Source organism: Bubalus bubalis, chromosome 24 (genome assembly GCF_019923935.1).
Source record: "Bubalus bubalis isolate 160015118507 breed Murrah chromosome 24, NDDB_SH_1, whole genome shotgun sequence".
Classification (NCBI taxonomy): domain Eukaryota; kingdom Metazoa; phylum Chordata; class Mammalia; order Artiodactyla; family Bovidae; genus Bubalus; species Bubalus bubalis.
In genome coordinates, this window is record NC_059180.1 from 1,073,886 (window position 1) to 1,101,535 (window position 27,650).

Consider the following 27,650-nt stretch of genomic DNA (forward strand, 5'->3'; position numbering starts at 1 on the left):
ACGATAAATTAACCCAACAGGGTCCGGCCCTCCCCTCTTGTTTCCAACCCGGGCAGTGCCTGCCCGGTATGATGGAGCTGGACCTGGGGAAGGGTCGCGGTGGCCAGGCGGGCCGAGGTCCCGGCGCCCTTCTGAGGGCTGGGGCTCGGGGAGTGGGCTGGCTTCTTTAGTCTGCCCGCCTCTGACCGTGCTGGGACTCCCTTAAATACAATTGGTTAGTCACAGTTTAAGGTTCTTTATTGCAATTCTATTTTAAGATGCAATTAAAACATCTCATTGTTGAAGCGCACGGTTCCTACTGGGCTTTTCTATTACGGAGTCAAAGCCAAAGGTGGGGGTGGAGACAGGGCCGAGACTCGTTTCCAAGGCGAGGGTTTGGTCAGGACTCACCTCCCGTAGAGAAGCCCCCACCCCGTAAGCCACCTTCCCCGGCACGAGCCAGGGCCCGAGACCCCCGAGCTCCGCACCGTGCCCTGCCCAGGCACTGCTGCTCTGTTGGCCCAGGCAGGTCCTGAGGTCCGGCCATGCTGAAGGCACGTCCTCTGCGCCCGCTCCCAGCGGCTCCATGCTGGCGCCAGGTGGCACGCCCTCAGCCAGCAGCAGCTTCTCACGCTGCCCCGCCGCCCAGCTCCGCCAAGGCGCACGACTTCCAGGCGGCTCAGAGCACAGGTGGGGCAGGGCCGTCCTTTGCTCTGGCTGGACGGCGCCTCGCTGCCAGGATGGATGATGTAGACGTCACCAAGGGAGGCCCCCGCCGAGGGTGCCCATCTGACGAGTCACCCGGGGCGTCTGCCCAGTGCTAGGACCCACGGGGCGTCGGGTGTAGGATGAGCGCCAGGCAGTGACCACCCGGATCGGCGGGGTGGAAGCAAAGGGTCCCGGCTCCCCAGCCCCTGCGGGGCCCCGGCGGGAGATGCTGCGTGTGCACCTGAATTCACCCGCGGGTGCCCCCTGCCCCCACCGCCGCCAATGGGAGCAGAAGGGAGGAAGGGCTTCATTCTCCGCACAGAACGCCCGGGGGTGCAGTCTGCGTGTGCACAACGTGTGAAGTGCATTTTCCGTTTCATCAGCACCTCAGCCTGCATGCGGCCGAGCTCGGCTTCCAGACGCGCTTCGCGGGGCGTCCCTCATCCTGCTGGCAGCGCTGCATTGACCACATTCATTTAAAAAAGAAATTTCCAAACACATCCTGCAGCTGAATTTGCTCTTTGGCCCCAAGAATGGAATACAGATAATCTCCTCACTTCTTGAAGGTATCTTCCTGCGATTTAATTTCAGAAATGATTTTTGCAAGGCCCCTCACGTTCGCATCTGTCCGGGGAGAGGAAATTACCCTCTTTGGGGGGTTGGAGGACCACAGACTGTTCCCAACTTCGCCGGCCTTTTCTGCTGAGTAAGCACCAGCTTTGTGTCAGGACACAGGACCCAGGACTCATGCGCTGCAGCCTTGGGGCAGAGAGCCAGGCATGGCTGGGGGGCAGAGGCCAAGCTCGGTGAGCCCTGAGGGCGCACGTCGGTTCAGGGTGACCCTGCAGAGCCGGTCCTGCAGGAAGGCTTGAGCGCCCCCGCCTCGGCCTCCCTGAGCCGACGTGACTCCGGGGAGTCAGTCAGGGCTCTGACGCCCGCTGCTCCTGCGAGGTGGAGGGTTCCCGATCACACTGCCTTCCCCGCAGCCTACTCACGGGGCTCGGGTCCACCAGGGCTGGGAGGGCGCACGAGGGGAGGCCTGTGAGGGGTTGCCGGCCCTTCTGCGCTCTGGTAGCAGGAGAGCATGCGGGCCGGGCCCAGGCGGGGAGATGGGACCCCACACACTGCTGTCCTTCCCTCCAGGGAGGACGGCCACCCGGATTAGGAAAACACTGCTTAGTTTCCCGGCAGGGCACCACCTTAAGGGGGAGTCTCATCTCCCGAGTAGCCTGGCAGGGCCTCTGTCTGAACACAGCTCAGGCTTGCCAGTGTCAGCGGCTTCCCTGGGCCTCGCTCCCGGGCCAAAGCTCCTGGGGCTGCGACGCCCCCTCGGGCTTCCAGGCCCCCGTCCTGGGTGCCGGGCAGGGGGGCGGGGCACGTGGCCACCGCAGCAGAGCTGGGACCTCAGGCCACAGCGAGGAGCCTGAATCCCGTCTGAGCGGGGCGGGGGCCTCGCCAGGGCGGGCGTGTCGGGCGGTTCACAGTCCCCGAGCCCGGCCGAGAGCCCGCATCTGAGGGCGGTCCGGTGACATCATGTGATTTAAAAGTTAATTAAACGGAGGGGGACAAAGTGTAACAGCCCCGGTGTTTATTTCCAAGCAGTGTTTGGAAGGAAAGGGGGAATCTAATAAGCAGCTCTGAGGTATTGTGTTAGGAGTAATCACGTCGCTAAATCATCTGGCGTCCACGGTGGGGCTCCCCGCTGCTCAGGCGCCCCTCCGGGCCTGGCACCCGCGGGCGGGAGCCGGGGCAGGGACTCCGAGCCCAGGGGCCCCAGCTGCCCAGAAGGCGCACCCCCCAGACGCAGGTGGGCCTCTCGGTCCAGGCGTGGGCGCCCCTGTGGACGGAGGGAGGAGAGGCCTGGGGACCAGGGCCTGACCATGGCCAGGACCTGCTGGATGGACACTCACTGGGGTCAGCCCCTCTGGGGGGCTCCCCCAGCATCTGGTAGGGGGAGCGTGGCAGGAGCTCAGCGGGGCTGGGGGGCTCAGTCCTTCCTGGCCCCTGCGGCCTCCTTCAGGTTGAACCAAGTGAGCCCCCTTCATCCTTGCAATCCCAGGGTACCCTGCCATCCAGGGACCTGTGCACAGCCCTCCTGCTGGCCTCCCAGGTACCATGTGGCCAGGCAGGTGGGAGGGTGGCAGGCAGGTGGGGGGGCCAGGCAGGTAAGGGGGCTGGGCAGGCAGCTGGGGGGTACCAGGCAGGTGGGGGCGGCTGGGCAGGTGGGAGGGGGGTAGGCAGGTGGGGGGGGGGGGTAGGCAGGTGGGGGAGGGGCAGGCAGGTGGGGGGGCAGGCAGGTGGGGGGCCGCCCTGGAGCCTGGGTCCAGCCCCCAGAAAGGTCTGCTTAGAGCTGGCTGAGCCGCTCCTGTGAGTCACCAGGTAACAAATGGCCTCCCCAGCTCCCGCGGGGGCGCTCTGGCGAGGCCACGATTGATGGCCCTCATGGTGAAGTGTAATTACCAGCTCACTCCCCGAGCACCAGGCCCATCCATCCACGTGCCTGCTGAGACCCTCATCACTGAGCGGGAGGCCCCGCGCCACCTCCGCGCCTGCACGGCCTCCACGCCCCCTGGCCCTGATGCCCGAGCTCCTCTGCGGGCCTTGGGCCCCATGAGCCGGCTCTGAATCCGAGGGGCACACCCTATGACCCGCCCACGGCTGCCCACGGGCCCCCCTGCTCATAGGGCAGACCAGGGGCAACCCTAACCCCTCAGCAGACATGGAGGAGCAGAGACACAGCAGAACTCCCGCCTGAAGACAGCCCACAGGACCCTGGAGGGACCCAGGCCCCGCCCCCCTCTTGTCCTGGAGGACCTGGCATCCTCCTGGGAGACGGCTGGCACTGCCAGGGGGAAGCTCACCTGAGGGAAGCCCCATCAGCAATGTCACCAGTCCCCGCCCCCCAAGAGGCCAGGGCAGCTGCCCCGCCCAGGCAGGTAGGGTGGGGGCAAGGGGAGATCCACCCCCGGCATCGGCGGGACCGTGACAGGCTGACCACTGCTCCTCCCCGCGGCTGCCCAGGACGTGTGGGATCTCCCGGATCAGGGATCGAGCCTGCGTCTCCTGTGCTGGCAGGCAGATTCCTCACTACTGAGCCACCAGGGAAGCCCCGTGATTTACAGCTCTGTCTGGATACAGGCCCCGGTGTGCGGCTGGAGGGTCACAGCGTGGCTCTATCTTCAGTGTTTTGAGGAATCTCCAGACCGCTGTCCACAGAGGCCGCAGCAGCTCACACTCCTGCCGACGGGGTGGAGGGCCCCCTTGTCCCCACACCCTCCCTGCCGCTCGTTACTCGTGGGCTTTCTGACGGCAGAGGTTCTGACCCGTGTGCGGTGACGCCTCCTTGCAGCTCTGATCTGCGTTTCTCTAAGACACTGATCATTTTTCATGTGCCCGTGGGCCATCTGAGCGTCTTCTCTGGACAAAGTCTACTTAGGCCGTCTGTCCGTTTTTTGATGGGGTTGCTTGCTTTTTTGTTATTGCGTTGTATGAGCTGTTTGCGTACTTTGGAAAGGAAGCCCTTGTCGATAATGTCGTTTGCAAATGTTTTCTCCCAGTCTGTAGGCTGCCGCTTCACTCTGTTCGTGGTTTCCATTACTGTGAAAAAGCTTTTAGGTTTGATTCAGTTCAGTCGCTCAGTCGTGTCCGACTCTTTGCGACCCCATGAGTTGCAGCACGCCAGGCCTAGGTTTGATTAGATCCCACTTATTTATTTTTGTTTTTATTTCTATTGCCTTCAGAGACTGATATAAGAAACACTGCCGTCATTCACAGCAGAGAACGTTGTGCCTGTCCTCTCTTGTAGGAGTTCCGAGTTTGACGGTGTCCTGCTCTGTATTTGGGTCTTTAAGCCATTTCGTGTTTATCCTCGTGTATGGCGAGAAGGTGTGCTGAAACCGCACTGATTTACATGCGGCGGTACAGCTTTCCCAACACCACTTGCTGAAGGAGTTATCTTTCCTCCGTTGCGCGTTCTCGCCTCTTGTTCGTGGATTAACTGGCTGTGGGTGTCTGGGTCTGCTGCTGGCGCTCTGGTCTGCCTCGTTGATCCATGCATCTGTTTTTGTGCCAGAACCATGCTGTTTTGACGACTGTAGCTCTGCAGCATCGTCTGACGTCTGGAAGGGTCATGCCTCCAGCTTTGTTCTTTTTGCTCAGGATTGCTTTGGCAATTCTGGGTCTTCTGTGGTTCCATTAAGTTTTAGAGTTATCTGTTCTGGCTCTGTGAGAAATATCAGGGGTGACGGACGGCACTGAGTCAGACGGCGTTGGGCAGCACTGGCTGAAGTGTCTCACTCCTCAGCAGCCCCGGACCCATGGACACAGCCTGTCCCGCATGCACACGGGCTCCGGTGCTGACCCCGAGGGCAGGGCAGGCCAGGCTGCCCGGGAGAGGAGAGGAGGGGGAGGCCGAGCAGGAGGTGTGCTGGAGGGGAGCACACAGCAGACAACGCCTCCGGGGCGACAGCCGGGCCGCACCTCGCTGGGGGGCTGGGCCCGGGGACGTCTCGCCCCAGGATGCTGGTGCCCGGTCAGGGGTGTGCTCAGCACCTTCTTGGACTCCCGGCCAGAGGCGCAGGTGGGGGCTGCGGCCCGTGGGTCGGGGCTCCGTGCCCGCCCTGTGCCCTCCAGGGACAGGTCACAGGGACAACGTCAGTGCTGGACTCGCTGCCCTGCAGCCCAGACCTCCTTCCTGCACACGTGAATTAGGGCAGAGTACACAACGGCGTTTTGAAAAACGTGTGTTTCTATGTGATTGCTTTTTTAATTGGTTAGCTTAACATTTGAAATTTGATTTAATTTCAGCTTGATTTTCCTCACCACGGGGTCAGGCTGAGAGCCAGGTAAATCGCTGCAGGAGCTCCATCGTTAACAGCGGGGGTCCAGGGGCATGCGTGCCAGAGCCTGCAGGCTGCCATCAGGGCTTCATCTCAGCTGAGTCGGGGGAGGGGGATGGGGAGCCTGCGGCCCCCGGGTCAGAAGCTGCCTGTGTTGGGCCCTGTGAGCTGGGAGCTCCCTGGGAACCCTCCGTGTGGTGAGGAGTTGGGGCTGCTGCAGGCCGAGCGGGCGGCCATGAGCAGGCAGTCACTGGGTCTCTGAGCGACAGCTGTCTGCACGTGCCACTGGCCAGGTCTGTCATTTACTTAACGCTTTTCTTTAAATCAACTATCCTTATCAACTTAAGTAGGCTCAGCTTGGAAGGAAGCTTTGCATCACCAGCCAACGTGAAAGCAAACACCGCCTGCCATGGGGTTACCACGGAGACGAGGTCAGCACTCACGAAACAGCAACACCGAGCCTCGCCTGCATCGGGTGGGGAATGGGCGAGCCCACGGCTGGTTGGGGAGGGGACGGGGGAGTCAGACAGCACGGCCAGGCCAGCCCCAAAGAAGCACCCCCCGCCCCACCACGGGAAGAAGGCGGCGGGGCACAACGCCTCAGAGAACCCACCACCGTCACCAGCTGGGACTCGGCAGAGGAGCACTGGCAGGGAGGACTGGCCGGGGGGTGCACCCCGCCCCCTACAGCTCCCTTCTCGGCTCCAAGCCTGCCTTAGACACGCGCTGACCCTGGGACTCTGAACGCCCGTCCTGACCTGAGGATTTCTGACCTGAAAGCAAGCCGCCTCTCCCATGTAAGGGGAAACCCGGCCCCCAACCCAGGCTGGCTGCGGGAAGCCGGGTGCGTGAGGGGCCATGCCCGTGGGACCAGCACCCCGCAGGCTCCTGACTCCCCAGGCCCCGGGGCTCTGGCTCCCAGGTGAGTTAAGCTACAAGACTGCGTGTGGGTTGGGCGGGGTTCAGCGGGCCCCACACCCTGGCCCAGTCACCTCGCTCGTCCAGCCCTGGGATCCACCGGGCCCTGAGGAAGGAGGGTGAGCTGGGGCCCTGCCCTGCGGCCCTGCCGGGGGGCTCCACCCGTCTCCAGGGGCGCTTGATCACTGTACTCACAGGCCCTTTCCCGAAGGGGTGCAGCTGTGAGCCACGGAGGGGCTGTGTGGAGGAGGGCAGCCCCCGGACCCAGGCCAGGGGCCCCCGCCGGTGATGGCAGGGCCCCTCTCTGCCTTGAGGCTGAAGAGACAGGCAGTCGGTGGGTCTCAGGGAAGCCAGAGAGCAGGGCCGTGACAGGCGGGGCTGAGGGGCAGGACGGGGGCAGCTCCCCTCGGCCCCTACCCTGCAGTGAGGTGACAGCGAGGCTGCCCCACGGCAGGGTCACCGTCAGAGCGCCCAGCCTGCCCAGTGGCCCCAAGACTCCAGCTCCCTGAGGGGCTCTGCCGGGCCCCTGCGCCACAGCCGTGCCCCCATGACAGACACAGAGCCCGGCCCGGCCCCAGCTCCGAGGGAACCATGCCGGACGCCGGGCCATGCAGGGACCCCCGTGCTCCCTTCCGTCTCCTGGAAAAACTGCTTTAATATTCTTCACAGCAGCAGCGCCTTGGAGGAGGGGCAGACAGACCGTGGCGCCCAGGCGGGTGGGGCTAAGAGCCGAGGGGGGCCGTTCCTGGGAGACCGGAGGCTGCTCACGCGGCCCCCGGAGGAGCACCTTCCACGAAATTTGACGTCAACTAATGAGGTTTGCACAGTTAATCAGGACCGGCGGCCCGGGGGACTCGGCATCGGCCCGGGGGACTCAGCATCTGCCCAGGCGGCCACCAGACGAGCGCTCCTGCTCAGTCCTGCGGCGTCGGCTCGGGGGGAGGCCCGGGTCCCCGGGGAGGGCAGGCGGTCCTGCACCGGGAGTCTTGGCTGCATGAGCTGGACGAGGGCACCGGGTGACCCACTAGGTGACCCACTAGGTCTTGGGACTGCAGTCCAGCCCAGCGGTGGACGGCACCAGCCCTGGGGTCCTCTGGTGGGCCCTTCCCAGGCCGACGGCACCCGAACTGGTGCCCCGTGACCAGGTTAGGACGCCTGTGAAGGGCCGGGGGGAGGGTATGAGGGCCCCGAGCCAAGCACTGGGTGAGGCTGGGGGCAGCGAGGCCTGGGCCTGCAGGGAAGGGCGGGGGCTGGCACACGAGCTCAGGGGCAGAGCCCCCTGGGGATGGCCTTTGAGGACAGAGCCTACTGGCTGTGTGGCTGGGGCGTTCTTGGGTGGCCCCCAAGTTGCTGAGAGGCCCTTGTCTGAGGCAGTCACTAGGCATGTGCTGGCCTCGGGGCGCCCAGAGTCACCCACACCTGCACCTCACATGTCTGCTCCTTGGCCCCATCATGGGCGAGCTGTGTTCAACTACAAACTGTCACCAGGTCCAAAAATCTAGGGGACAGAGTGGCTAGGGCCGGGCCTCCCACGGCTCCGAGTCCTCGCTGTCTCAGGCCTCTGCTCTCACTGACCCCAGCCCGTACCCCAGCACCCTGCCGCGCAGAGAGAGGCGTGGGGACAGCCTCCGCGTCCCAGCGTGAGCCCGAGGCCCAGCGCAGGCAGGCGCGCTCGGGTGAGGAGCCCCGGATGGCGGCCTGGCCCCGGTCAGCAGGGGCGGAGGGGGCGCCTCTGAGCCCCGCCCCCGCCCCCCAGCCGAGAGCTGTCACTGGCAGCCCGACTGCCTTTCCAGCAGAGCCTGCTGGCTCAACCCTGCAGCCCTGAGCCCAGGCCGCACGGAGCTCCGCCACCGCCTGGCTCCAGCATAGTCCATCCTCTTCTCCAGCCCCAGCCCTGGCTCGGGCGGCTCTCTCCAGGGAGGCAGAGGCAGTGGGCGGAGGACGCCTGGGGTTGGGGAGGGGGGCTTCCTGGCCCTTCCTGCCTTCACAGGGAGCTCTCCATGCGCCCACCCCCACGCATGCAGCAGGCTGTTGGACTGTATCCAGCGGACAGGACACCTGTGCCAGGGCAGGGTGGGCCTGTGAGCCAGGGTGGTAAGGGGCCTGCTCCCCCCACGAGGTTGGGGTGGGGTGGGGGGGCCACAAACGCACTTTGCTCATCCCAGCTGCTTTCCCAGGACGCAGCGGGCAGCTGGGGTGCACACCCACCCCCAGAGGCGCCTGCACACCAGCCCCTCTGTGACGCACATGGGGCCACGGGGGCCTCAGCCTGAGTCTCTGAACCCTGACAACAGGCGCCCTGGGGCGGACCCTGCTGTGCCGATCCGCAGGGACCAACAGGCGGGGCGTGCTGGACAGGCCGTGAGGGGGGCAGGGTGTCCGGTCAGTGGGGACCAGGCCCCTCCACCTGTAGGCAAGCACCCGGGGCCCCGCGGGGTAGCTAAGAGCTTGGCAGGCAGGACAGGAGCGGCCACCCTCTGGCCGCTCTGCTGGTCTCTGTCAGGAAAGCTCTGGACGCCAGAGGACCAGCTGACACTTGCCGGGGGCCGGGAGCTCGGGGCGGCTCAGGACCCCAACGCTGGCACCACGCAGCCTGGAGACTGCAGGGACCCGTCCCACTGCACTGCCCACAGCGGATTTCTCAGGGGGCGGGGCCATGGGCCCCCAGGAGGCGCGCTGACTGGGCACGAGGGGACAAAGGCAGGCGGGGCCCCCCTGCACATCCATGTGCCCTGCCAGCGCACACACAGAGCCACGAGAAGGTGCCCCGCCCATGGGCACTGGGGACAGTCACACCTTTGAGGTTCTGGCTCACGGTCCACCACCATGCCCCGCCTGACAGCAACGCCTTGGGAGTCACATCCATGCCGCAGACACTGACCCAGAGCCAGCTCAGGGCCACAGCTGATGCTGAGGGGCTGTGGGGCTGTGGGGAGGAGCAGACGCCGCCAGGATGATCCCCAGGATGACCCCCATGGCGCGCACGAGCGGGCCCAACGCGCAGGTTCTGCCACCCAACTCTGCTCCCTGCTTCCGACCCTTGGGGACCTGCCGCCCACTCTGGGCCCGAGGCCAGGCTGAGAACGAGACCAGCTCCCTAGGTGGACTCGCCTCAGGGCCGGGCTGGGAGGGCAGGGGGTGAGGGCAGCCCTGGCTTCCTGCAGAGGCTGCACCTGAGCTGGGCCGGCTCTGCTGACCTGGACGCGCCGAGTGGGGGGAAGGCACATCAGGTGCAGAAGGAGGGGAGCCGGCCGGCAGACCCCGGACCCCAGCCCACCCAGCTGCACGCCAGCCTCCGCGCCGCCTGCACTAAGGCTGCGTTTACGTGCTCACGCGGCCAGAAAGGTTTAAGCCTGTTTACAGCAGCTTCATCCATAATTGCTAAAGCCTGGGAACGACCACGTTCTTCAGTAAGTGATGGACAAGCTAACTGTGGATGTCCAAATGGGAAAGACGGCTCAGAGCCAAAGAGGAACCAGCCGTCGAGTCACGAGAAGAGCTGGGGCTCGGCCGGGTCACTAACTGAGGGAGCCGGCCTGTGAATCCACTGCCTCCGGGAAAGGCAGAGCCACGGAGCCGGCGATGAGCACAGGGCTGCCCAGGGCGTGGCGGCTTGCATCTGTCAAAACCCACAGACCCCGACGACACGCGGGTGAGCCATGGACTCCACGGTCACAGCGACACGTGAGGCCTGCTTCATTACTCCTAACAGAGGCGCCCCTTGTGCAGGGCCCAGGGGCCCAGCTCCGCCCCCACGGCCCCTCCACACGGCGGGTGCGCGCGCACAGACAGCGCGGCCCTGGCGCGGGCGAGCGAGAAGCAGCCACCTCCCCCCCGGATCCCTGGGGCCTGGTCCCCTGGGGTCTCAGACAGCAGGGCCGCTGTGACCCTGGGTGACACGGGGGGTCCGGAACTCCCACCCTCCTCACAGCTCAACAGGGACCCTGGCTGCCAGCTCCCGGGACAGACCTTGCGGACACGCCTGAGGGCTCAGGGCCCACTCCTGGGGGCGGGCGGGCGGGGGCCAGGCCCTGTGGGGAGACTGCGGGGCTGAGCTCTGGCAGGCGGCTCCCCCTCCTCCGGGGCCGCCCAGGCCCGCCCTCCCCCCTGCAGACCTGTGCCCCCCACCTGCGACAGCACAGCTGTTTCTAACTCTGCCTCCAACACCCCTGTTGCCTGTGAAACCACCTCTGGGAAAACAAAGTCAGCCACGGAGGCTGCCGTTGTCTGCGGTCATTCCTCAGCCGGGCCCGCGGCCCCGGGAGCCTGTGTCCGTCCCAAGTGGCAGGGCCGGCCTCTGCTCCCACCAGCTCCCCCGAGACCCTTCCATGGAGCTCGGCTGGCCGGAAATCCTTCTGACCCCTGGGGCCAGGCAAGATGGGCCCTGAGTCCCAGTCCAGTGAGACGGGCGCTCCGCTTGAAGAGCAGGGCCCCGCCAGCCACTTGCTCTCTGGGTCCCTCCCTCGGCCCACACTCTGCGCGTGCTCTGAGCCAGCAGGCAGGGGGCCGTGCCAGACACAGGGCTCCCGCCCGACTCAGCGCCCAGGGGGTCCAGCAAGAGGGCAGAGGTGCACTGAGCTGCTTAGACGTCCCACCATTGGGTGTGGCAGAACTAAACCACCCTGTCAGACCCCAAAAGCCCACCCCGGGGCCCCCAGCCGTGGGAGCAGCTCGGATTCGGGGATTTCTCCCTGGTCCCGCCCCTGCCGTCCAGCTGCAGCCGCAGGCGCGCTGAGGGCCCTTCCCTGACTTTCACCGTTCCTCAGCCCCCAGAGGGCACTATAACGCGGAGCCCTGCCCCCCTGCCCCCCAGGGGGGCGGACGCCGAGGGAGAGGGCAGGGAGGGGCCCGGGGCTCGGGGGGCGCTGCGTCCCACCTTGAAGATGAGGCAGTCGGCCTTCTGCTCGGCGTACATGGAGGTCAGCCGGTACTGGTTCTCTGTGGTGATGTCCACCTGGTAGCCCGTCAGCGTGTAGCACACTTTCCGGAACTCCTGGATCTTGGTCTGGAAGACCTCCTTCAGCCGCTGGTTCTTCAGCTCCGCACTCTCCACCTGCTTCTTCAGCTCTGTGGGGAGGGAGAGGCAGTCAGCTCCCTGGGGTCTCAGGAGGACATTCAGGGGCAGCAGCGCGTTGACTGAGGAGTGAGGGGGGCGCACGCCATGTCGGGGCCAGGCAGCCACGCGCGGCTCCCGACGAGGATGATGAGCCGGGCAGCAGGTGGGCTCATCTCTCCTCTGGGCCCAGACGGGGACCCCCACCCCGCACTCCAGCCCCAAGTCTGTCCCGTCAGCCCAGGGAGTGGCAAACACTTCCCAGGCCGCTGCTGAGAAGCACGGGGTGGGGGCCACAGGAGCGGAGGTCATCTGGAGATTTGGGATCACGCTGCCCGTGGTTCCCCGGCTAGCCTCCCGGAGACCAGATGCTGGGAGAAGACAGGCTCCCTGGGTGTGGGGTCGGGCAGGGCACCCTGGGCCCTGTCCTAACTGGACAGCTCAGGGCAGGGCCCTTGGGCCCACCTTCCGGGGAGAAAGCAGCTGTGCAAAGCCACCAAGAGCGCACACAGCGGTTACCTGAGTCCCCCCCCCGAGGTGCCATCCCGGGAGTTAAACCTCAGCTCAGCCCCGTCATCAGCGAGCCGGCTACACACGGTGCACACGAGTCGCCTGTGAGGCCCGATGCTGCCTGGGGATGCGGGACCCCAAGCCTCCAGACTCAGCCTAGTGTGTGGCCTGCCCTTCCCGAGGACCGCCCCCGCCCCAGGCTGACCCTCAGGACCCAGGGCGTCTGCTGCAGGTGTGGGCGCCCCGGCGGGGCTGCTTTCAGATGAACGGATGTTGTCAGGCTCTCCTTCAGAGGAGGCAACGGGGCAGGCGGGCAGGGATCCTGCATTCCAGGGAGAGAGATCTCCCACCTCTGCCCCTACGCTGGTTCCAGGGGTCGTCGGGGATGCAGCCGTGTTGAGGATTGGGCTAGCCTAAGTGGGGCAGGGGGCCGGGCACTGCTGAGGGGGGAGGGTGACAGCCACCGGACAGGCCCCAACACGCTCAGCAGCCACCGCGGCCATGAGGTCCCCCACTTCACAAGCACGAACTCAGGCGACCGACCACTGACCGCAGATCCGCGTCAGAGGCGGGGCCCTCTGACCCCGGACCTCAGGACCCGCACAGACTCCGCAACACGCCAAGGTTCTAGCACATTTCCCCAGTCTCGTCTCCACGGCCTGCAGCGCTGGGGCAGCCTGGCAGCTGCCGCCCCCGGCCCCGAGCCAGGGGCCCTGACGCCAGGCCTCTCCATGGCCCCTGTGCTCCTGGATGGCCTCCCGCCCTGAAGGCCTGAGGGCCGCCCTCACTCCAGGGCCGAGCCTGGGGACGGGGCCCTTGATCGACTAAGTAATCAGACTCCAAAGTTAGAAAGGCGGCCGGCCACTCTGACCTCAGGTTCTCCCCTTGTCCCGCAGCTGAGCCACCGAGGATGGGCCGTTAACGGGGGAAAAACCTGCTCTGGAGGAAGCGCTCACGGCCAAGCTCATGGGGGCGTCTCACCCGGGACACAGGCTGCACCGCCCATGAACTCTCGGACGCCAGACGCACGCAACCTGGCCGTGAGGGGGACGCCCGCTGTGTGCAGACGTGGCCTGTTCCCCCGCCGACAGACCCCACAAGCAGGTGGGTGACTCGAGCCACCTGCTGCCGGGGGACCTGCCACGGACCTGCAAGGCAAGGCCGGGACAGAGGGCTCGGGGGCAGCGTCCTACAGGCAGAGGGCACCTGGCACTGGGCGGCCTGGTCCCCAGGGGCAGGCTGCGGGCGGCAGAGCCCGCCAAGCGGGCGAGTCCAGGGAGGACCCCAGGGGTGGCCCCTTTGATTCGGAGCAGAGTCAGTGTCTTGACCTGCTCCCACGATCCGTGTAGCTCAATCGCTTACATAAACATGAATGAATAATTCACAGAATGGCTTGGATTAAATAAAAGATAGGCCCTCCTCCGTGGAAACAGCATCGCTCTGGCCCAGCCTCTCCCAGAGTGAGCAGAGGCCTCCCCGGGCAGGACTGGGGACCCGAGACCCGGAGCCCGCGGCACGGTCACAGCCGTCCCACCAGGGCCCAGGCCGGCCTCAGGCCTGACCTGCTGGCGATGGCCACTCTTGGCTGACAGCAGCCAGCAGCCAGCAGCCAGCGGCTGCCCATCTTGCTGAGCTCCCGCCCCAGCCCTCACTCCCCCACACCTCACTGACAGGCTGAGCTCCCGCCTGCCCCCCAACCAGTCCTCACCCCCACGAGCTCCCCCAGGCCACTCAGCTATGTGAGAGATGAAAGCCTTACCCCGGGCCTTACCCAGGGCCCCCAGCCTCCCCGCCAGCCCGGGCAGCAGGCGCGGCCGAGAGGGCTCTGAGCTGCGGTGCGGGACCCGCCCGGCCGTCCCGCCCCTCCTTCCCTGCAGCTTGCGGGCAGTCTCCCCTGAGCTGAGCCTTCCTCCAGATGCCACCAACGGGCCTGAGCTGTGCCCACGGGCGGCCTGTGCCCAGTCTGGGCAGCCAGGGTCTAAGGGTCCTGGTGAGGGCGTCACCCTGCTCCTCCTGCCCCAGGGGATCCACCTCCCCGGGAGGAGACAGAGTCCAGCTTCAGGCCCACAGGCCCATTTCAGACGCTCCCTTCCCCAGACGCCCACAAGATGCTCCCAGGAGACACATCTGTGGCGGGGACGGTCTCCCTCCAGCCCTGCCGACCAGCACAGCCAGAGAGGGCCTCCCCAGCTCTCTGTGCCTTGCGGGGGGCGCTGAGGGGTCTCTCTGTGTCTGGTCGTGGGGGAGTGAGGGGGTCTCTGGTCGTGGAGGGAGTGAGGGGGTCTCTGTGTCTGGTCGTGGGGGAGTGAGGGGGTCTCTGTGTCTGGTCGTGGGAGTGAGGGGATCTCTGGTCGTGTGGGAGTAAGGAGATCTCTGTATCTGGTTGTGGGGGGAGTGAGGGGGTCTCTGGTCGTGGGGGAGTGAGGGGGTCTCTGTCTGGTCGTGAGGGAGTAAGCGGCTCTCTCTCTGGTCATGGGGGAGTGAGGGGGTCTCTCTCTGGTCGGGGGGGAGTGAGGGGATCTCTCTCTGGTCGTGGGGGTAGTAAGGAGGTCTCTATGTGCCTGGTCAGGGGAGAGTGAGGGGGCCTGGCAGCTGAGCTCCCTGCTGAGCCCCCCAACCCCAGCAGCTGGGCAGCGGCCCTTCCAGAAAGGGGATGGGGGCCACACTGGTGTCCAGCAGAGGAGCCCCAGAGGGAGGCCCCGGCCAGCCTCCTACCCACCCCACCCAGAGGAAGCATCCACAGAAGCACACCCGGGGTCACTGGATGCACAGGAGCTTCTAATGTAAGACGAGAATAAGGCTACCTGGATGGAGAGAGACCGGCAACGAGACAGGCCTCGGCAGAGGCCGCCCCACGGTGGGGCCAGGCTCCCGTGGACGGCGGGGAGGGGCTCAGACAGCAGAGGACGCCTCCTAGAGACACGCCAGACAGGCAGAAAAGAGCAGAGACAGGATGTAACCAGAGACCCTGGGGGCCCGGCACCGAGCTGGCGGCAACTTCACAGAAAGAGACTGCAGAAGGTGGGCAGGAGAGGACGTCAGGGAGACCGCACAGATGCCCGCGGAAGCAGAGGCCACACCTCCCAGGCCAGACGGGAGCAGAACACGCCACATCCTGCAGGGAACAGGAGCCGGATCCACACGAGCTCCGAGTCCCAGGGCCACAGGCAGGACTGACCACCGACCCAAAAAGGGGGCCGTAAAGCTGTACGGAAACCGGCTCCCGCCTGGAGCCTGAGGGCAGACGACGGTCTCCAAGAAACCCCGCCCTGCCGTCCACAGCCCCTGGACATGCAGCGGGATGGGACCAGCAGGGGAAGGGGAGCGTGGACGGCGGGGCAGGAAGCTGACAGCAGGGAATGCCGCCCGGGGAGGCCAGCCCGCCGTGACGGGCTGTCTAAGCGCCAGGAAGCGTGCAGGGCCCGGGACTGGGGGAGTGTGAGGCCAACAGAGGACAGAGAAGCAAGAGGAGCCCTGGAGCGGGTGAGACTCGTGTGTCCCCAGAGGACGCCACACGTTCCAACTGTGAGGAACGCGGGCAGTCACAGGATGGCCCACGCCCTTGCCAGGATGCCCAGGCCACAGTCACGGGATGGCCCACGCCCTTGCCAGGACGCCCAGGCCACAGTCACGGGATGGCCCACGCCCTTCTCAGAGGGCCACTCACGCCCTTCCCAGGACGCCGCCCACAGCCATCATGGCAGCGCGAGGCGACCACAGGTGCTCCGAAAGGGCTTCTGTCCCTGAGACGATGGTGGTGAAAGCCCCGGGCGGCTGGGCACCCCGGACGGGAGGGGGCGCTGACGGCACCAAGGGTGGCTGGTGCTGAGACCAGCCCCCCAGCGGCCTCCCCACCCTGACTCCGTGAATGGACCCCCGGGCGGGTGGCTGCCACAGCAGGGGGCCCGAGCTGGCCGGGGACAGGCCCCTGCGGGCTGCGGTGCAGGCTGGGCCCCTGCAGTGACGCTGTTTAGGACTTGGAAGCAGCTTCTGAAATTGTCCTTTGGGGGCTCAGGACAGAATCATTTTTCTTTCTGAAAAGTGAATAAAAAAAGGTAACGCTGAGATCTTCAGGCTTGATAAAAGCAACAAAAGGTTGAATTCTTCATCGTTAGAAAGAGCATCTCTCTGTGCAAAAGGGCCTACTCCCAGCACACCCGAGAGACAGCAAGAGGAAGGCCTTCGGGACTGCCCGGCAGTGGGGGTGGCGGGGGGCAGGACGTGGGCTGGGGGGCACCGTCTGCTTTTCCAAGAGCTGGGACTACCAGCTCCCACGCTCACACACAGCCTGCCCCCCGGGCACAGCAGGGGCAGCCACAGCAGGAGTGACAGCTGCCCACTCCGCACCTCTCACCAGGAGCAGCCTCTGTGGTCTCGGCGCATCCACAGGAGGCGGGGAGCATGGCCGGCTCTGTGATGGGGAGGCCAAGGCTGGGGACATGGGCGGGCCGGCTCTCCCAACTGCCCTGGCCGGCGGCTCAGATGCAGGCTGGTCCACCTGGGGAGCAGGGTTCCCGGTGGCCTCTGGACACTCGGCCTCGGGCCCCTGCAGGCTGTGAGCACCACTGCCTCTGCTCAGGCCCCGCGCGGCCACTGCCAGGGCTGAATTACTCGTGTCCGGGAACTCCTAAACTACTTCAGTTTTACATTTTTAAATATTTAATAATTAGGCATGAAATATTAATGCCATTTTATTAGCCACCACGGGAGCCGGCGCTGCAGGGCTAGGACTGGGTGAGTGCCCCGGCCCCGCGGGCCACCTGAAGCGGGGAGATGGTGGGGTGTCTGTGGGCCCGAGCTCCACGAGTAGGGCTCCGTCACAGCGGAGCAAGGTCTGCCCCCCGATACGGCAGAGCCTCCTGCTGGGGAAGGAGGGGAGGGGAGATGGCAGAGAAGCCTGCGTGGTCCGCAGGTGCTGAGGGGCTCGTGGCCAGCCTGGCAGCTCCGCGGTCCCGCGCTCCCCTCCCTACACAGCGCCCAGGCCGGACACCTTTCCAGGAAAGGCACGCCAGGCACACCATCCCCACTGCTGGCTTCAGCGACAGGGGGCCAGGACCCGGACTCGCTGGCCGGAGCCTCCTGCCGCCAGAGGGCCCTGAACAGTCTCGCCGCCATGAGTCCGGGCCCCCTGTGGGGCCGGAAATTGCACGTTTCATGCGAGAGAGGAGATGCAGCCCTGGAATTACATGCAGATGAGCAGCATGCGTGCCCACCGCCAGGCTGCCTGGCAGACGCCCGCCCTGGTGAGCGCGGTGCCGGCTTTCAAACGGGCCTCGCTGTGTGGTTAACTGCTCACTCGGCAAGCAGCTTGTCACCTTGCACAAAAATGATCTGAAAAGACACCAGCAATTACAGCCACCAGATGACGGGGTGGGAGAGTCCCGGGGTGACAGGCGGGCACGGGTGCGATACCACACTCCCAGGAAGCCAGCCTCCCCCACTGCCGAGATGCGGCAGCGGGGGCCCGGGGGGCGGCCTGTCCCCCAGCCCGAGCTGCGCCAAGCGCTGACGGCCACAGCGTGCCCTCCGGACCCACACAGCCCTGGGTGGGGGTAGACGTGGGGTCAGGCCCAGAGGCCAGTGCCCTGCTCAGTGCCACCCAGACAGAGAGCAGGGGAGCCGGGTGGGCCCCCAGATGCTCCCGGCAGAGCCAGCCCTGTGGTGAGGACCGCCCTGCGTCCGGGCCACCTCGGCACAAGACTGGCCCCCTGCCGAGGCCCCAGCACGGCCTCTGGGGGCCCCATGTTTGGTGGGGTTCCCCTCGTGAAACTCGCCGCCCTCTGACGACTTATTCACCTGTTTAGTTGCCGACCACCCACATCTCCCACCTAAAGCCCCCACGGGGGGGACCTGGATGCACAGCTCGTGACTGCCGCTCGTCCAGCCAACTGAGGCTCCCTCCGCACGCACCAGCTGGTCTCAAGCTTTGGAAGCACCCCACGAAGCATCACCACGCGCACCCCCACCTCACGGACACAGAAACGGGCTCCGGCAGTCACAAGCAAAGCGCCTGGAGATACACTCGTGCTGACACATGCACGCGCGCGCACACACACACGTGCACGCTCTTCTGCACACATTCACACACACGCCAGGGCCAGAGACCACCTGGAGGACAAGCGCCTTCGACCCCCGAGACAGAGCGTGAGAACACTGCTGGCTGACACGGGTTTCCAGTGGCTTCCACACACGCCCTGCAGGCTGCCCGCCAGAGGAGACTCCAGGGAGCAGAGGATGAGGGGCCCTGGCCTGCTGGTTCGGGTGGGGAGGAGCCTGGGCTGGTGGCTATGAGCTGCTAGCCTGCAGGCACTGTCCCGAGTAGGGGGCGCTTCCAGCAGGCTCTGGCTCTGTCCACCCCACGCTGCATGTATTATTAACTCCTGGTGGTGGGCTCGCAGAACATGAACTCCCCGGAAGGTGAGCTCCCTCTCAGAGACAAAAGGCTTCCAGAGCTCATCTTTTATTGACTGAGTTGTTCGCGAGTCAATCTGTCTGCTTTGGGCGAGACGGGAGTTTAAATCGTCTCTCTCTTTCTCCTTTGGAGGCAAGGCAGTTTATTAAAGCTGCTGACGGCTGCAGCGAGGCCTCATGGCCGAACTGGAGGGACCCCCTCAGACGGCACGGGCGCAGAGACCCTTGGAACCAGCTGGCCGCAGGCTCGGGAAGCAGCAGATGGGGCAGGGGCAGCCCGCGGGGTCTGCGGGGCCAGGACACAGGCTTCCCAGTGGAGCCGGGCCTGGGAGAGCACCGGGAAGATGGGCTCCAGCCTGGGGGTGACCACACGGAGAGCGTCCTGGCTCCGCCTGTGAGGAGGAGCGAGCCTGATGCACACGCCCGCCGGCGGACGGGAAGGGGACGGCCTGGTGGTCCTGCAGCCCCTCTTGGCCTGGACGGCCCTGGTGTCCCGGCACAAAGGGCCCTGGTCAGAGGTCACAAGCGCCCAGCGCAGCAGGTGGTGCCAGCTCAGGGACAGCCTCTGCCCGGGATGGAAGAGGAGGCTCAGAGGGGCCAAGGGAGTGGCCCGAGGACACACGGCAGTTGGCGGCCGTCAGGACCAGAATCTAGGTTGCGTGAACTCTGCTCCTGGCCCAGGGAGTGGGGCTTGGGCTGACCACCAACGACGTGACAGCACGTGGCTCCCCCGCAGAGTCCAGACATGACGCACGTGACTTCCCCTCCCCCACAGGGTCCAGACATGACGCACGTGGCTTCCCCTCCTCCACATGGTCCAGACGTGATGCACGTGGCTTCCCCCTCCCACCGCAGGGTCCAGACGTGACGCACATGGCTTCCCGCCCCCCTGCAGAGTCCAGAGGTGATGCACGTGGCTTCCCCCTCCGCCCGCAGAGTCCAGACATGACGCATGTGGCTTCCCCCTCCCCCCGCAGGGTCCAGACGTGACGCACATGGCTCCCCCTCCTCCACAGGGTCCAGAAGATGCCACTGATGCCCACCCCCCACCCAGCCATGGGAAAGCCTTCTCCCCCAACCTCCACCCAGCCCCCACCTCTAGAGAGGCCCCCGACCACGAAGAGCCGCAGCACCAGCACCACATGATCCACCCAGCGAGGGCAGGGAGGGAGGTCCTCTGGCCGTCTCTTAGATATAAACTATTGCAGAGCCTGGCAACCCCATTCCCGCTGAGGGGAATGCAAACCTTAGTCCACACGCAGGCCCGGACTCAGATGTTCACAGCAGCCAGGGCGTGCGAATAGCCCGTGGGCGCCAGCTGACGGGGAGCCCGCCATGGAGCATGTGCAGAGGGGGTCACCCAAGACAGAGATGAGATGCCAACCCTATTATGTCATATAGACGCCCACACGCTGGGGGACCCCCTTCCTGCGAGTGTCCTAGGGGACCCACCGACAGAGCCAGAGGCCGATGGGGCTGTGGGGGGCACGGACAGTGACGGCAAACGGGAGTGAGACCCTCTGGGGGGTCCTAACGTCCTGGAGCCAGATTGTCAGGACTGCTGCACAATACCCAGTGTTTACTGGAAACACCTGCTCACGTAGAACAGGAGACGACTGGGCGACTAGGCATTCTTTCCAAAGACTATCAGAAGAGCGTTAGGTTCATAGCAGAACTGACTGGAGGTGACAAAGACTGCCTCCAAACCAAGCCGCACCACTCCCCAGCATCAACACACCCTCCAGAGGGGACACTCGTTCACTAGCCCGCCCAGAAGCCACGAGCCCCACGGGCTACCGCTGCCGCGCCGCTCACTTGGGGGCCGTGCCGCCTGTGGTCTGCCCGAACGTGTAACGGTGAACATGCAGCCTCCCAGCGGTGCAGAGGACAGCGTCCTCGCCCTGGACGCTCCCTGGGCTCCACCTTGCCCCCCAACGCCCCTCATCCTCCCGTCTCCACCACTCCACCCTCCCCAGACCGTTGTGCCGCCAGTCACGTGGTCTGTCGTCTTTCCCGACCGGCTCCTTGCGCTCAGTCACGGGCATGGGAGTTTCCTCCATGTCTTTCTCGTGAATTGGCGGCTCATTTGTTCTCAGTGCCGGACGACGCTGCACTGTCTGGACGGAGTGCGGCCTCCGCCCCGCGCGCTTCCGGAAGGCCTTCTCGCCTGCCTCCAGGCTGTGGCACTCTCGGGCTGCCGTGTGGACACACATGCGTCCTGCTCCTCCAGGTGAATGCTGAGGGCTGTGCGGCTGGGTCATATGGTCGCTTTGAAAGAAAACACCAAACTGGCTTCCAGACTGGCTGCGCCATCTCGTGCCCCCACCAGCCACGGATGGAGTTCCCGCTGCCTGCCAGCATTCGGTGACGGCAGCGAGGGGCCTGGGTCATTCTCACGGGTTTGGGGACTCTCGCTGTAGCCTGGAGAGGTCAGTTCTGATCCTGCTAATCCTGCGATGCCCAGGAGACAGCTCGCAGAGGAGTCCCATCAGGAGCTGGGAGCCGGGGAGAGGGGGACATGGGGACCCCACAGACGCTGCAGACACACGCCCTGCAGGGCCGCTCCTGCCCAGACAGCCTGATTGCCCAAGAACGTCCCCGCCGCCCATGTTCTGAGCAGGCTGCCTCACCTGGCTGCTGGCACTGTCTCCAACGTGGAGAACAGGGCTGGGTGGGCACTGGGTGGGGACGCTGGGCTGCTGACGATGCCGGGGTCTGGCCCCTGGACAGTGTCAGGTCTGCCCGTGGCCGGGGACAGGGCAGGGCCACCAGGGACTTGCTCATGGGCAGCAGGAGGCAGAGGGGCCGCAGCCGCCGTGGCGGGGTCTCATACGCCCCTCCCTTGGCCTGTCTGCCTGCAAACCCAGAGATTAAATTACACGACTTCCTTACAACTCCAATTAAACACCTAATTGATGGTGTTGCCCTTTATTACCTGACACCAAGAACAAACAAACAGCAGAGAGAGAGCAGCCTGGGACACACAGTGATTAAAGTGCCACTGGTTTCCCCACTCAGCCTGCCTGGGAGCGGCCGACAAGTGCGGCTCCCCGCGCCCCCAGCGGGCCGACGAGGGCGGCTCCCCGCGCCCCCAGCGGGCCGACGAGGGCGGCTCCCCGCGCCCCCAGCGGGCCGACGAGGGCGGCTCCCTGCGCCCCGCAGCGGGCGACAGGGGGCCTCTCTGCGCCTCCCAGCGGGCCGACGAGGGGGGCTCCATGCACCCCCCCCAGCGGGCTAACCTGGCGCCGCCCCCTCCGGGTGCGCCTGGGCTCAGGGGCTCTGCTGACATCCAGGCTCCTGCAGGGCTCCTCTTCGGCTCTGGAGAAGCCATGCTGGAGGCGGTAACCACCGCCTAGCAGCTCTGGGCAGCAGCCAGGGCAGCAGTGCCCACCCTCGGGCCCACAGGGCCCTGCCTGACCCCGTCAGCAAGCACGATGACCTCCCCACGCCTCCAGGCCCCTGGCTCGAGGGCCTGTGTCCCTGAGAAGGCGCATGCCCTGCCAGGAGGTGGAGGGGCATGACCCCAACCCCTCGCCCTCTCCCTCCACTCCCACCCTTGTCTTCCGGCTCTTCTGTGGGGCTTGGGTCCTGCCTCCAAAGTAGACGCCTCACTGGAGCCATAGGTCACCAGCTGTGAGTGTGTTGGGGGAGCTACCGGACAAACGGTTCTCAAGCTGTTTCTGTTTTTCTAGCAGAAGTGACCCCAGGAGAACCGCAAGAATGGGAGGAGAAGCAGGCAGGCTTGGGGCCTGGGGCTGGGGGCGCAGGGAGACGCACGGGCCCCCAATGGAGGAAGGTGGCCTGGACCCACATTTCCCGACATGGCCCGGCAGCAGACGGCGGCTAGTAGTGGGGCGGGAGTAGAGACACACGTCCCAGGACCTGCGCCTGCAGAGGGCCTCCAAGCAACCAGGGGTGCCCCGGCCTGGCCCCTCGGTCCCACAGGCCTGGTGAGCCCCCACCCGTCCAGAGACATGGGACGCAATGAAGCTGAAAACTCGCCCACCAAACTAATTTATATCTTTAAAGCAGTGTCAATAAAAACCAAAACCTCAATGGCTTTTTCTTGAACTTGACAAACATTTCTGAAATTCATTTAGAATAATAAACATGCTAAGGAAATCTAAATGAAAGCAAAGAAAAGGGAAAAGCCGTGCTCTACACCAGATATGCAAACATACTTTCTGTTATAATTACTAAAGATGTGGAACAGAAAAATGAAATAAACGCCCAGAAGCCATGGAATAAAGACAAAGAAAAATAAAGACACATTATAAACCTACAGGGCAAGGAACTATTATCTGATGGACGGCACCCAGGCAGCCGTTTGTGATCAGGAAAAAGATCAACTGAGGCCTTCACCTTATGCCACATCCCAAAATACGTTCCAGGCAGATTAGATCTTTAAATATAAAATACAAGCCAAAAAGTCACAGAAGAAAATAGACTTTACCAAATCAATAAAGAACTTTCTAAGCTTAAATGGAATAGACCGATGAAACTCCAAAATAAGTTAACACTTTCTATACAAAATAATCATAAAGAAAAATAAGAAGTTAAACTTCTGTACAAACTGAGTAGAAGAAGAGATAAAGGAGCTCTGGTTGTGATAAGACGATTCAGAAAAGAGGAAGTAAAAAATGTTTCCTTATCAGTAATGACGTGAGATGCTATTTCTATTAGAAAGTCTTAAGTGTGCAGTGGTCGACCCTCTGGGCGCGCGCCTGCAGGGTCCAGCCGGGCGCAGTTGTCTGCGGGCCCTGCACTGCGTCCTGTGCTCTGCCTCTGACTTGCTGCCAAGCCCTCCCGGCTTGCCCACCAGAGGGCCTGGCGCCCTGGGGACCTCAAAGCCTCTCCCACACGCGGCCCCTGAGCCTTTATGGAGCCCCGGACGCTGGTCGTCGGCCGTCTCCATGCTGAGCGGCAGGGCAGCAGCTGCACCAGAGGGTCTGTCCGCTCACCGGTTCAAGGTCGTCTGCGTGGTTTTTAACAGCTCTGGTGACCATGAGTTATCCACACTGGATTCGGGCCACAGGTTCACAAGTTCCAGGTCTGGGAAAGAGGAAGGAAGGAAACCCACCGGCCCTTAACGAAGGCGCCGACCTACAAGGAGGGAACAGCCGACTGCCAGCCAAGAGACGCGCCCATGCGGGCAGATGGGGGAAGAAGCCACGGGTGCAGAGCTGACCTCCCACGGTAACCGCGGCTTGGGGCCAGCCTGGGCCGCAGGGACAACTTCTTGACGGAGCCTCTCATGCCTGAATGCAGTCTGCCTCTTCCTTTATTAGAAGCCCCCTGACTCCCTGCTCAATGCGCGGCCGTTTTCAGCACACAGACCTTTTATGTGCTTTGTTAGAATTATACTCAGGAATTTCATTTTGGGAGAGTGAGCAGGGATGGTATAATGTCTTAGATTTCAGCTTCCCTAACTGCTCACAGATGTCATATTCGCATTATACACACGTATCATGTAAGTGAATTCAACAAGGTTGCAGGATATAATGGGATTCCTGGATAGCACTAATATTAGGTCAAGAACCTACCTGCCAATGGAGGAGACGAAAGAGATGTGGGTTTGGGTTCGACCCCCAGGTCGGGAAGATCCCCCGGAGGAGGGCATGGCAACCTCTCCAGTATTCTCCCCGGAGAAGCCCATGGACAGAGGAGCCTGGCAGGCTATGGTCCCAAGGGTCACAAAGAGTGGGACACGACGGAGCGACTGAGCACGGATATAAGAGCAACACACAAAAATCAATGATGAACTCACTGCATTCTTTAAAAAAAAAAAAAAAAACTTCTTGGGCTCATCTGTGTAGACAAACACATCATCTGCAGAGAGGAAAAGTTGTGCATGCCTTTCAGACAACAATAGAACAGGAGAAGCTCAGACCAAGATGAGCAGAGACGCCAGAACTACTGACGAAACAGCAAGCTGAACCCAGCAACGTGCGGAAAGAAAATATACCGCAGACAAGGGCGATTTACCTGGAATGCAAGGCTGCTTCAACATATTAGTAAAAACTTTCACAATAACCCACCACACTGACGGCCTATGGAAGAAAAACCAGATGAGCCTATAAGTGATGCAGAAAAGCATTTGAAAAAACTCAACACCTAACATGACAAATGCTCTCGGCGGACTCAGACTAGACAGGAATGAGCAAGGGCATCTGCAAAGAGCCCAGAGCTGACCCCGCGCCCCCGGACCGGGGAGTACGGCCAGTGCCCACGCTGACCACCGCGGCCCGGCACAGTCGTCGAGTCCCAGCCGCGCGGCTACAGGGAGAGGATGTGCGATGCGAGGAGTCAGGCCCACGGGAACAAGTGCAACCGGCCCTGCTCACAGCCAACACGACCACAGACAATCAAAATCAAAATCCTCCCAGAGCTGACTGGCCTTAGCGTGGCCACGGCTGCAAGCCCAACACCAAGATCAGCCACATCTGTGTTGCTGTTGATCAGGTCACGACCCACTCACTCCTTTTGACCCCGTGGACTGCAGTCCGCCAGGCTCCTCTGTCCGTGGGGTTTCCCGGGCGAGAACGCTGGACAGCGTTGCCATTTCCTTCTCATACACAAGCACGGAACAACGGAAACAACAAGGAAAAACACGCACTGAGGATAACGAAAAATTACAAAAACAAAAGACACACAAGCCTGTTTCTAACAAAACACGCAACTGGTGTGTGCGCTGAAAACCACAAGAGGCTGATGAACGAGCTCGAAGAAGGCCTGAGTCAGTGGAGAGACACACTGGTTCTGGACTGGGAAGGCTCATCATGGTAACGATACGGATTCTCCTCAAACTGATCTACAGAGTCAGTGGATTCCCCGTGTAAAGTTCACCAGGATTCCTGCAGATATAGACACACTGATCCTAAAGCTAAACAGAAAGGCCACAGAAACAGGGCTGCCAGACGCTGTTGAAAAAACAGCTTAAAGTGGGAGGGATTATGCCGCCGACCTTAAGACTTCCTTCCCGTCCAGCTACCGAGACTCTGCAGGGACACTCGGGACAGCAAGCGGGAGGACCGGGAGGAGACAGGACCACGGCATCAGTCAGCTGACGTGGCCAACGTACAGAGGTGACTGATGGAGCCACGACACCATCTCATCATGTGATGCTGGAGTATCTGGACATTTACAGGAGAAAGCCCCGCAGACAAACAAGAAAAAGAACCTCAACCTGAATATCACATTACAGGAAAAATTAACAAAATGGGTCACAGATTTCAATGCAGAACTAAAAGACTTAAGAGAGAAAACGTGAGGAAAAAGGGTCCTGACTTGGGTCTGCTGAAGTCCCTAGATCTGACTCCTAAAAGAGAAGAACTGACCACTAGAGCACATCCAAGTTACAGGCGTTTGCTCTGAGAAAGACTCTGCTAGGGAACGCAACCCCCAGACTCAAGCCAAAGACAAAAAATGGACAAAAGCTTGAGCCTGCACCCACCCAAGGGGATACAGGAAGGGCTAACGTGAAACAAATCATGCTCAGCGTCTTTACACGTCAGGGAAGCGCCAGTCACACCATGGGGGCCTCCACTGCGCACACCTGGGAACGACTGAAGGGCCCAGTGCTGGCGGGATGCGGAGCCCGGAGCCCCCGTGGGGCCAGCACGGGTGAGGAACCGCAGCCAGCCTCGAGGTTCACAGTGCACGAACCACGTGCCCCAGTGATCCAACTCCGGTGTTCACCCGAAGAAACGCAAGAACGCTCACAGGAACCGGCACAGTTACTTCCTGCCTTCACTTTCCAGGTTTGGTCATGGTCTGGGTATCTGACCCACCCTCTGTGGGCTCGGGTTCCACGTCAGCTCCGTCCGAAGCCACCACGGTGCTTTTCAGATCCACCCTCGTGCTGCTCGGGCATTTGAAGACCAGAGCAGGCCTCTCTCCCGCCTGCTGCAAGGCCGGGAGGTGAAGGATGCCAGTGACAAGGCCAACGCAGTTCTGCTGGGGCGGGGCGGGCGAATGGGGAAGGGCTGAGCGGGAGGGACACGACTCTTGTCTCCGCTTCCCACTTGCTTGCAGTCTCCTTGGCTGTTCAGAGGTGGCCCCTCCAGCTGAGAACAACCAGCGGCAAAGTGCAGGCAAGGCTCTTCTTGCTACAGGCTGGGGGCTCTCCCTGCTCCCCGAAGGCTCTAGGTGCTCAGAGACCAGCTCCTGTTGAGCACAGCTCTCTGACCCAGGTTACACCCACCTCTATGCCTCAGGCAGCCAGACCAGTGGCCACAGGTAGCCCTGAGTCCATGACCACGTGCCGGGGCCGAGCCACGTGGGGCCTCAGCGCCCTCACCGGTGACCCGCGGCTGCCTGGGCCCTGTGCTCAGCAATGCGATGTCCCGGCCAGTGCTAATCCAGGCTGGTGGCTCTGGCCAGGGGCCCCTCGTGCCACCCCAGACCCCCCGACAGCCCCGTCCTCCCCCTGAGGGGTGGGTGCCGGCTGAAGTGGGAAAGGGGGTGAGCCTCGGTCTGCACAGAGAGGCAGGAGACAGAGCAGATGACACGGCTGCCACTGGCCGGCCTGTGGCCGCCTCCCTGTGGTGGCCTCTTCCCTGGGCAGAGCGAATGGCACTCCAGGCAGGGGCCCAGGCACAGCCCTCTCCAGGGACCCCGTGGGATCAGCGGCATAGTCAGGCAGGGACAAATCTGATCACCTCCTGTGCATTGCTCTGACAAGATTAGAGATTTTAATATTAATGCATTACCTAATTAAGCACCAATTAGTAATCTCTCTGGCCCAGGCTGGGTGGGTAGGGAGCCATGGGAGGAGCTGAGCCAGCTCCTGCAGGGGAGGGGAGAAGGGGTTCAGGCTCCCGCCGACTGAGGGCCATGCTCCTGACAGGGGCTGTCCTAAGGCCGAGGTCCAGGAACAGCTGGCTACAAGCTCCCCTACCTGTTGTGGTGTGGTCACCCGCGGCTGGGCGGCTGCCCCACACCGCCCCTCCTGGCCCCCAGGGCGGCTCCTGGCACAAGGGAACTGGGGCACCTCTAGTGCTGGGCCGCCCCCATCCTGGCTGCCCGGCGTCACCGTGGAGACCACGCCCGCCTACACGACCCCCAGGGCATCTGCAGGCCCAGCGCCGTGTGCACAGCAGATGAGCCCATCAAGGGTGCGGGGCTGTCCCGCAGGCCACGGGGAAGGCGGGGAGGGCCCTTCTGTCCATGATGAGGCTCTGAAGGTTAGGGTGTCCATGTACTGAAATTTCTATGGCTGGAGGCAGGTCACA

At 63.4% G+C, this 27,650-nt stretch overlaps 1 protein-coding gene across 3 annotated transcripts in view; it reads right to left on the reverse strand.

Annotated features, from left to right (window-relative positions):
* The window catches only part of MAD1L1 (mitotic arrest deficient 1 like 1), a 240,635-nt gene that overhangs the window by 11,467 nt on the left and 201,518 nt on the right, over positions 1-27,650 (reverse strand). For all 3 annotated transcript variants that reach the window (XM_044935777.2, XM_006046003.4, XM_044935778.2), the window contains one exon: positions 11,320-11,510. In XM_044935777.2, coding sequence (XP_044791712.1) covers positions 11,320-11,510 — 191 coding nt within the window. The remainder of the gene's footprint in view (positions 1-11,319; positions 11,511-27,650) is intronic.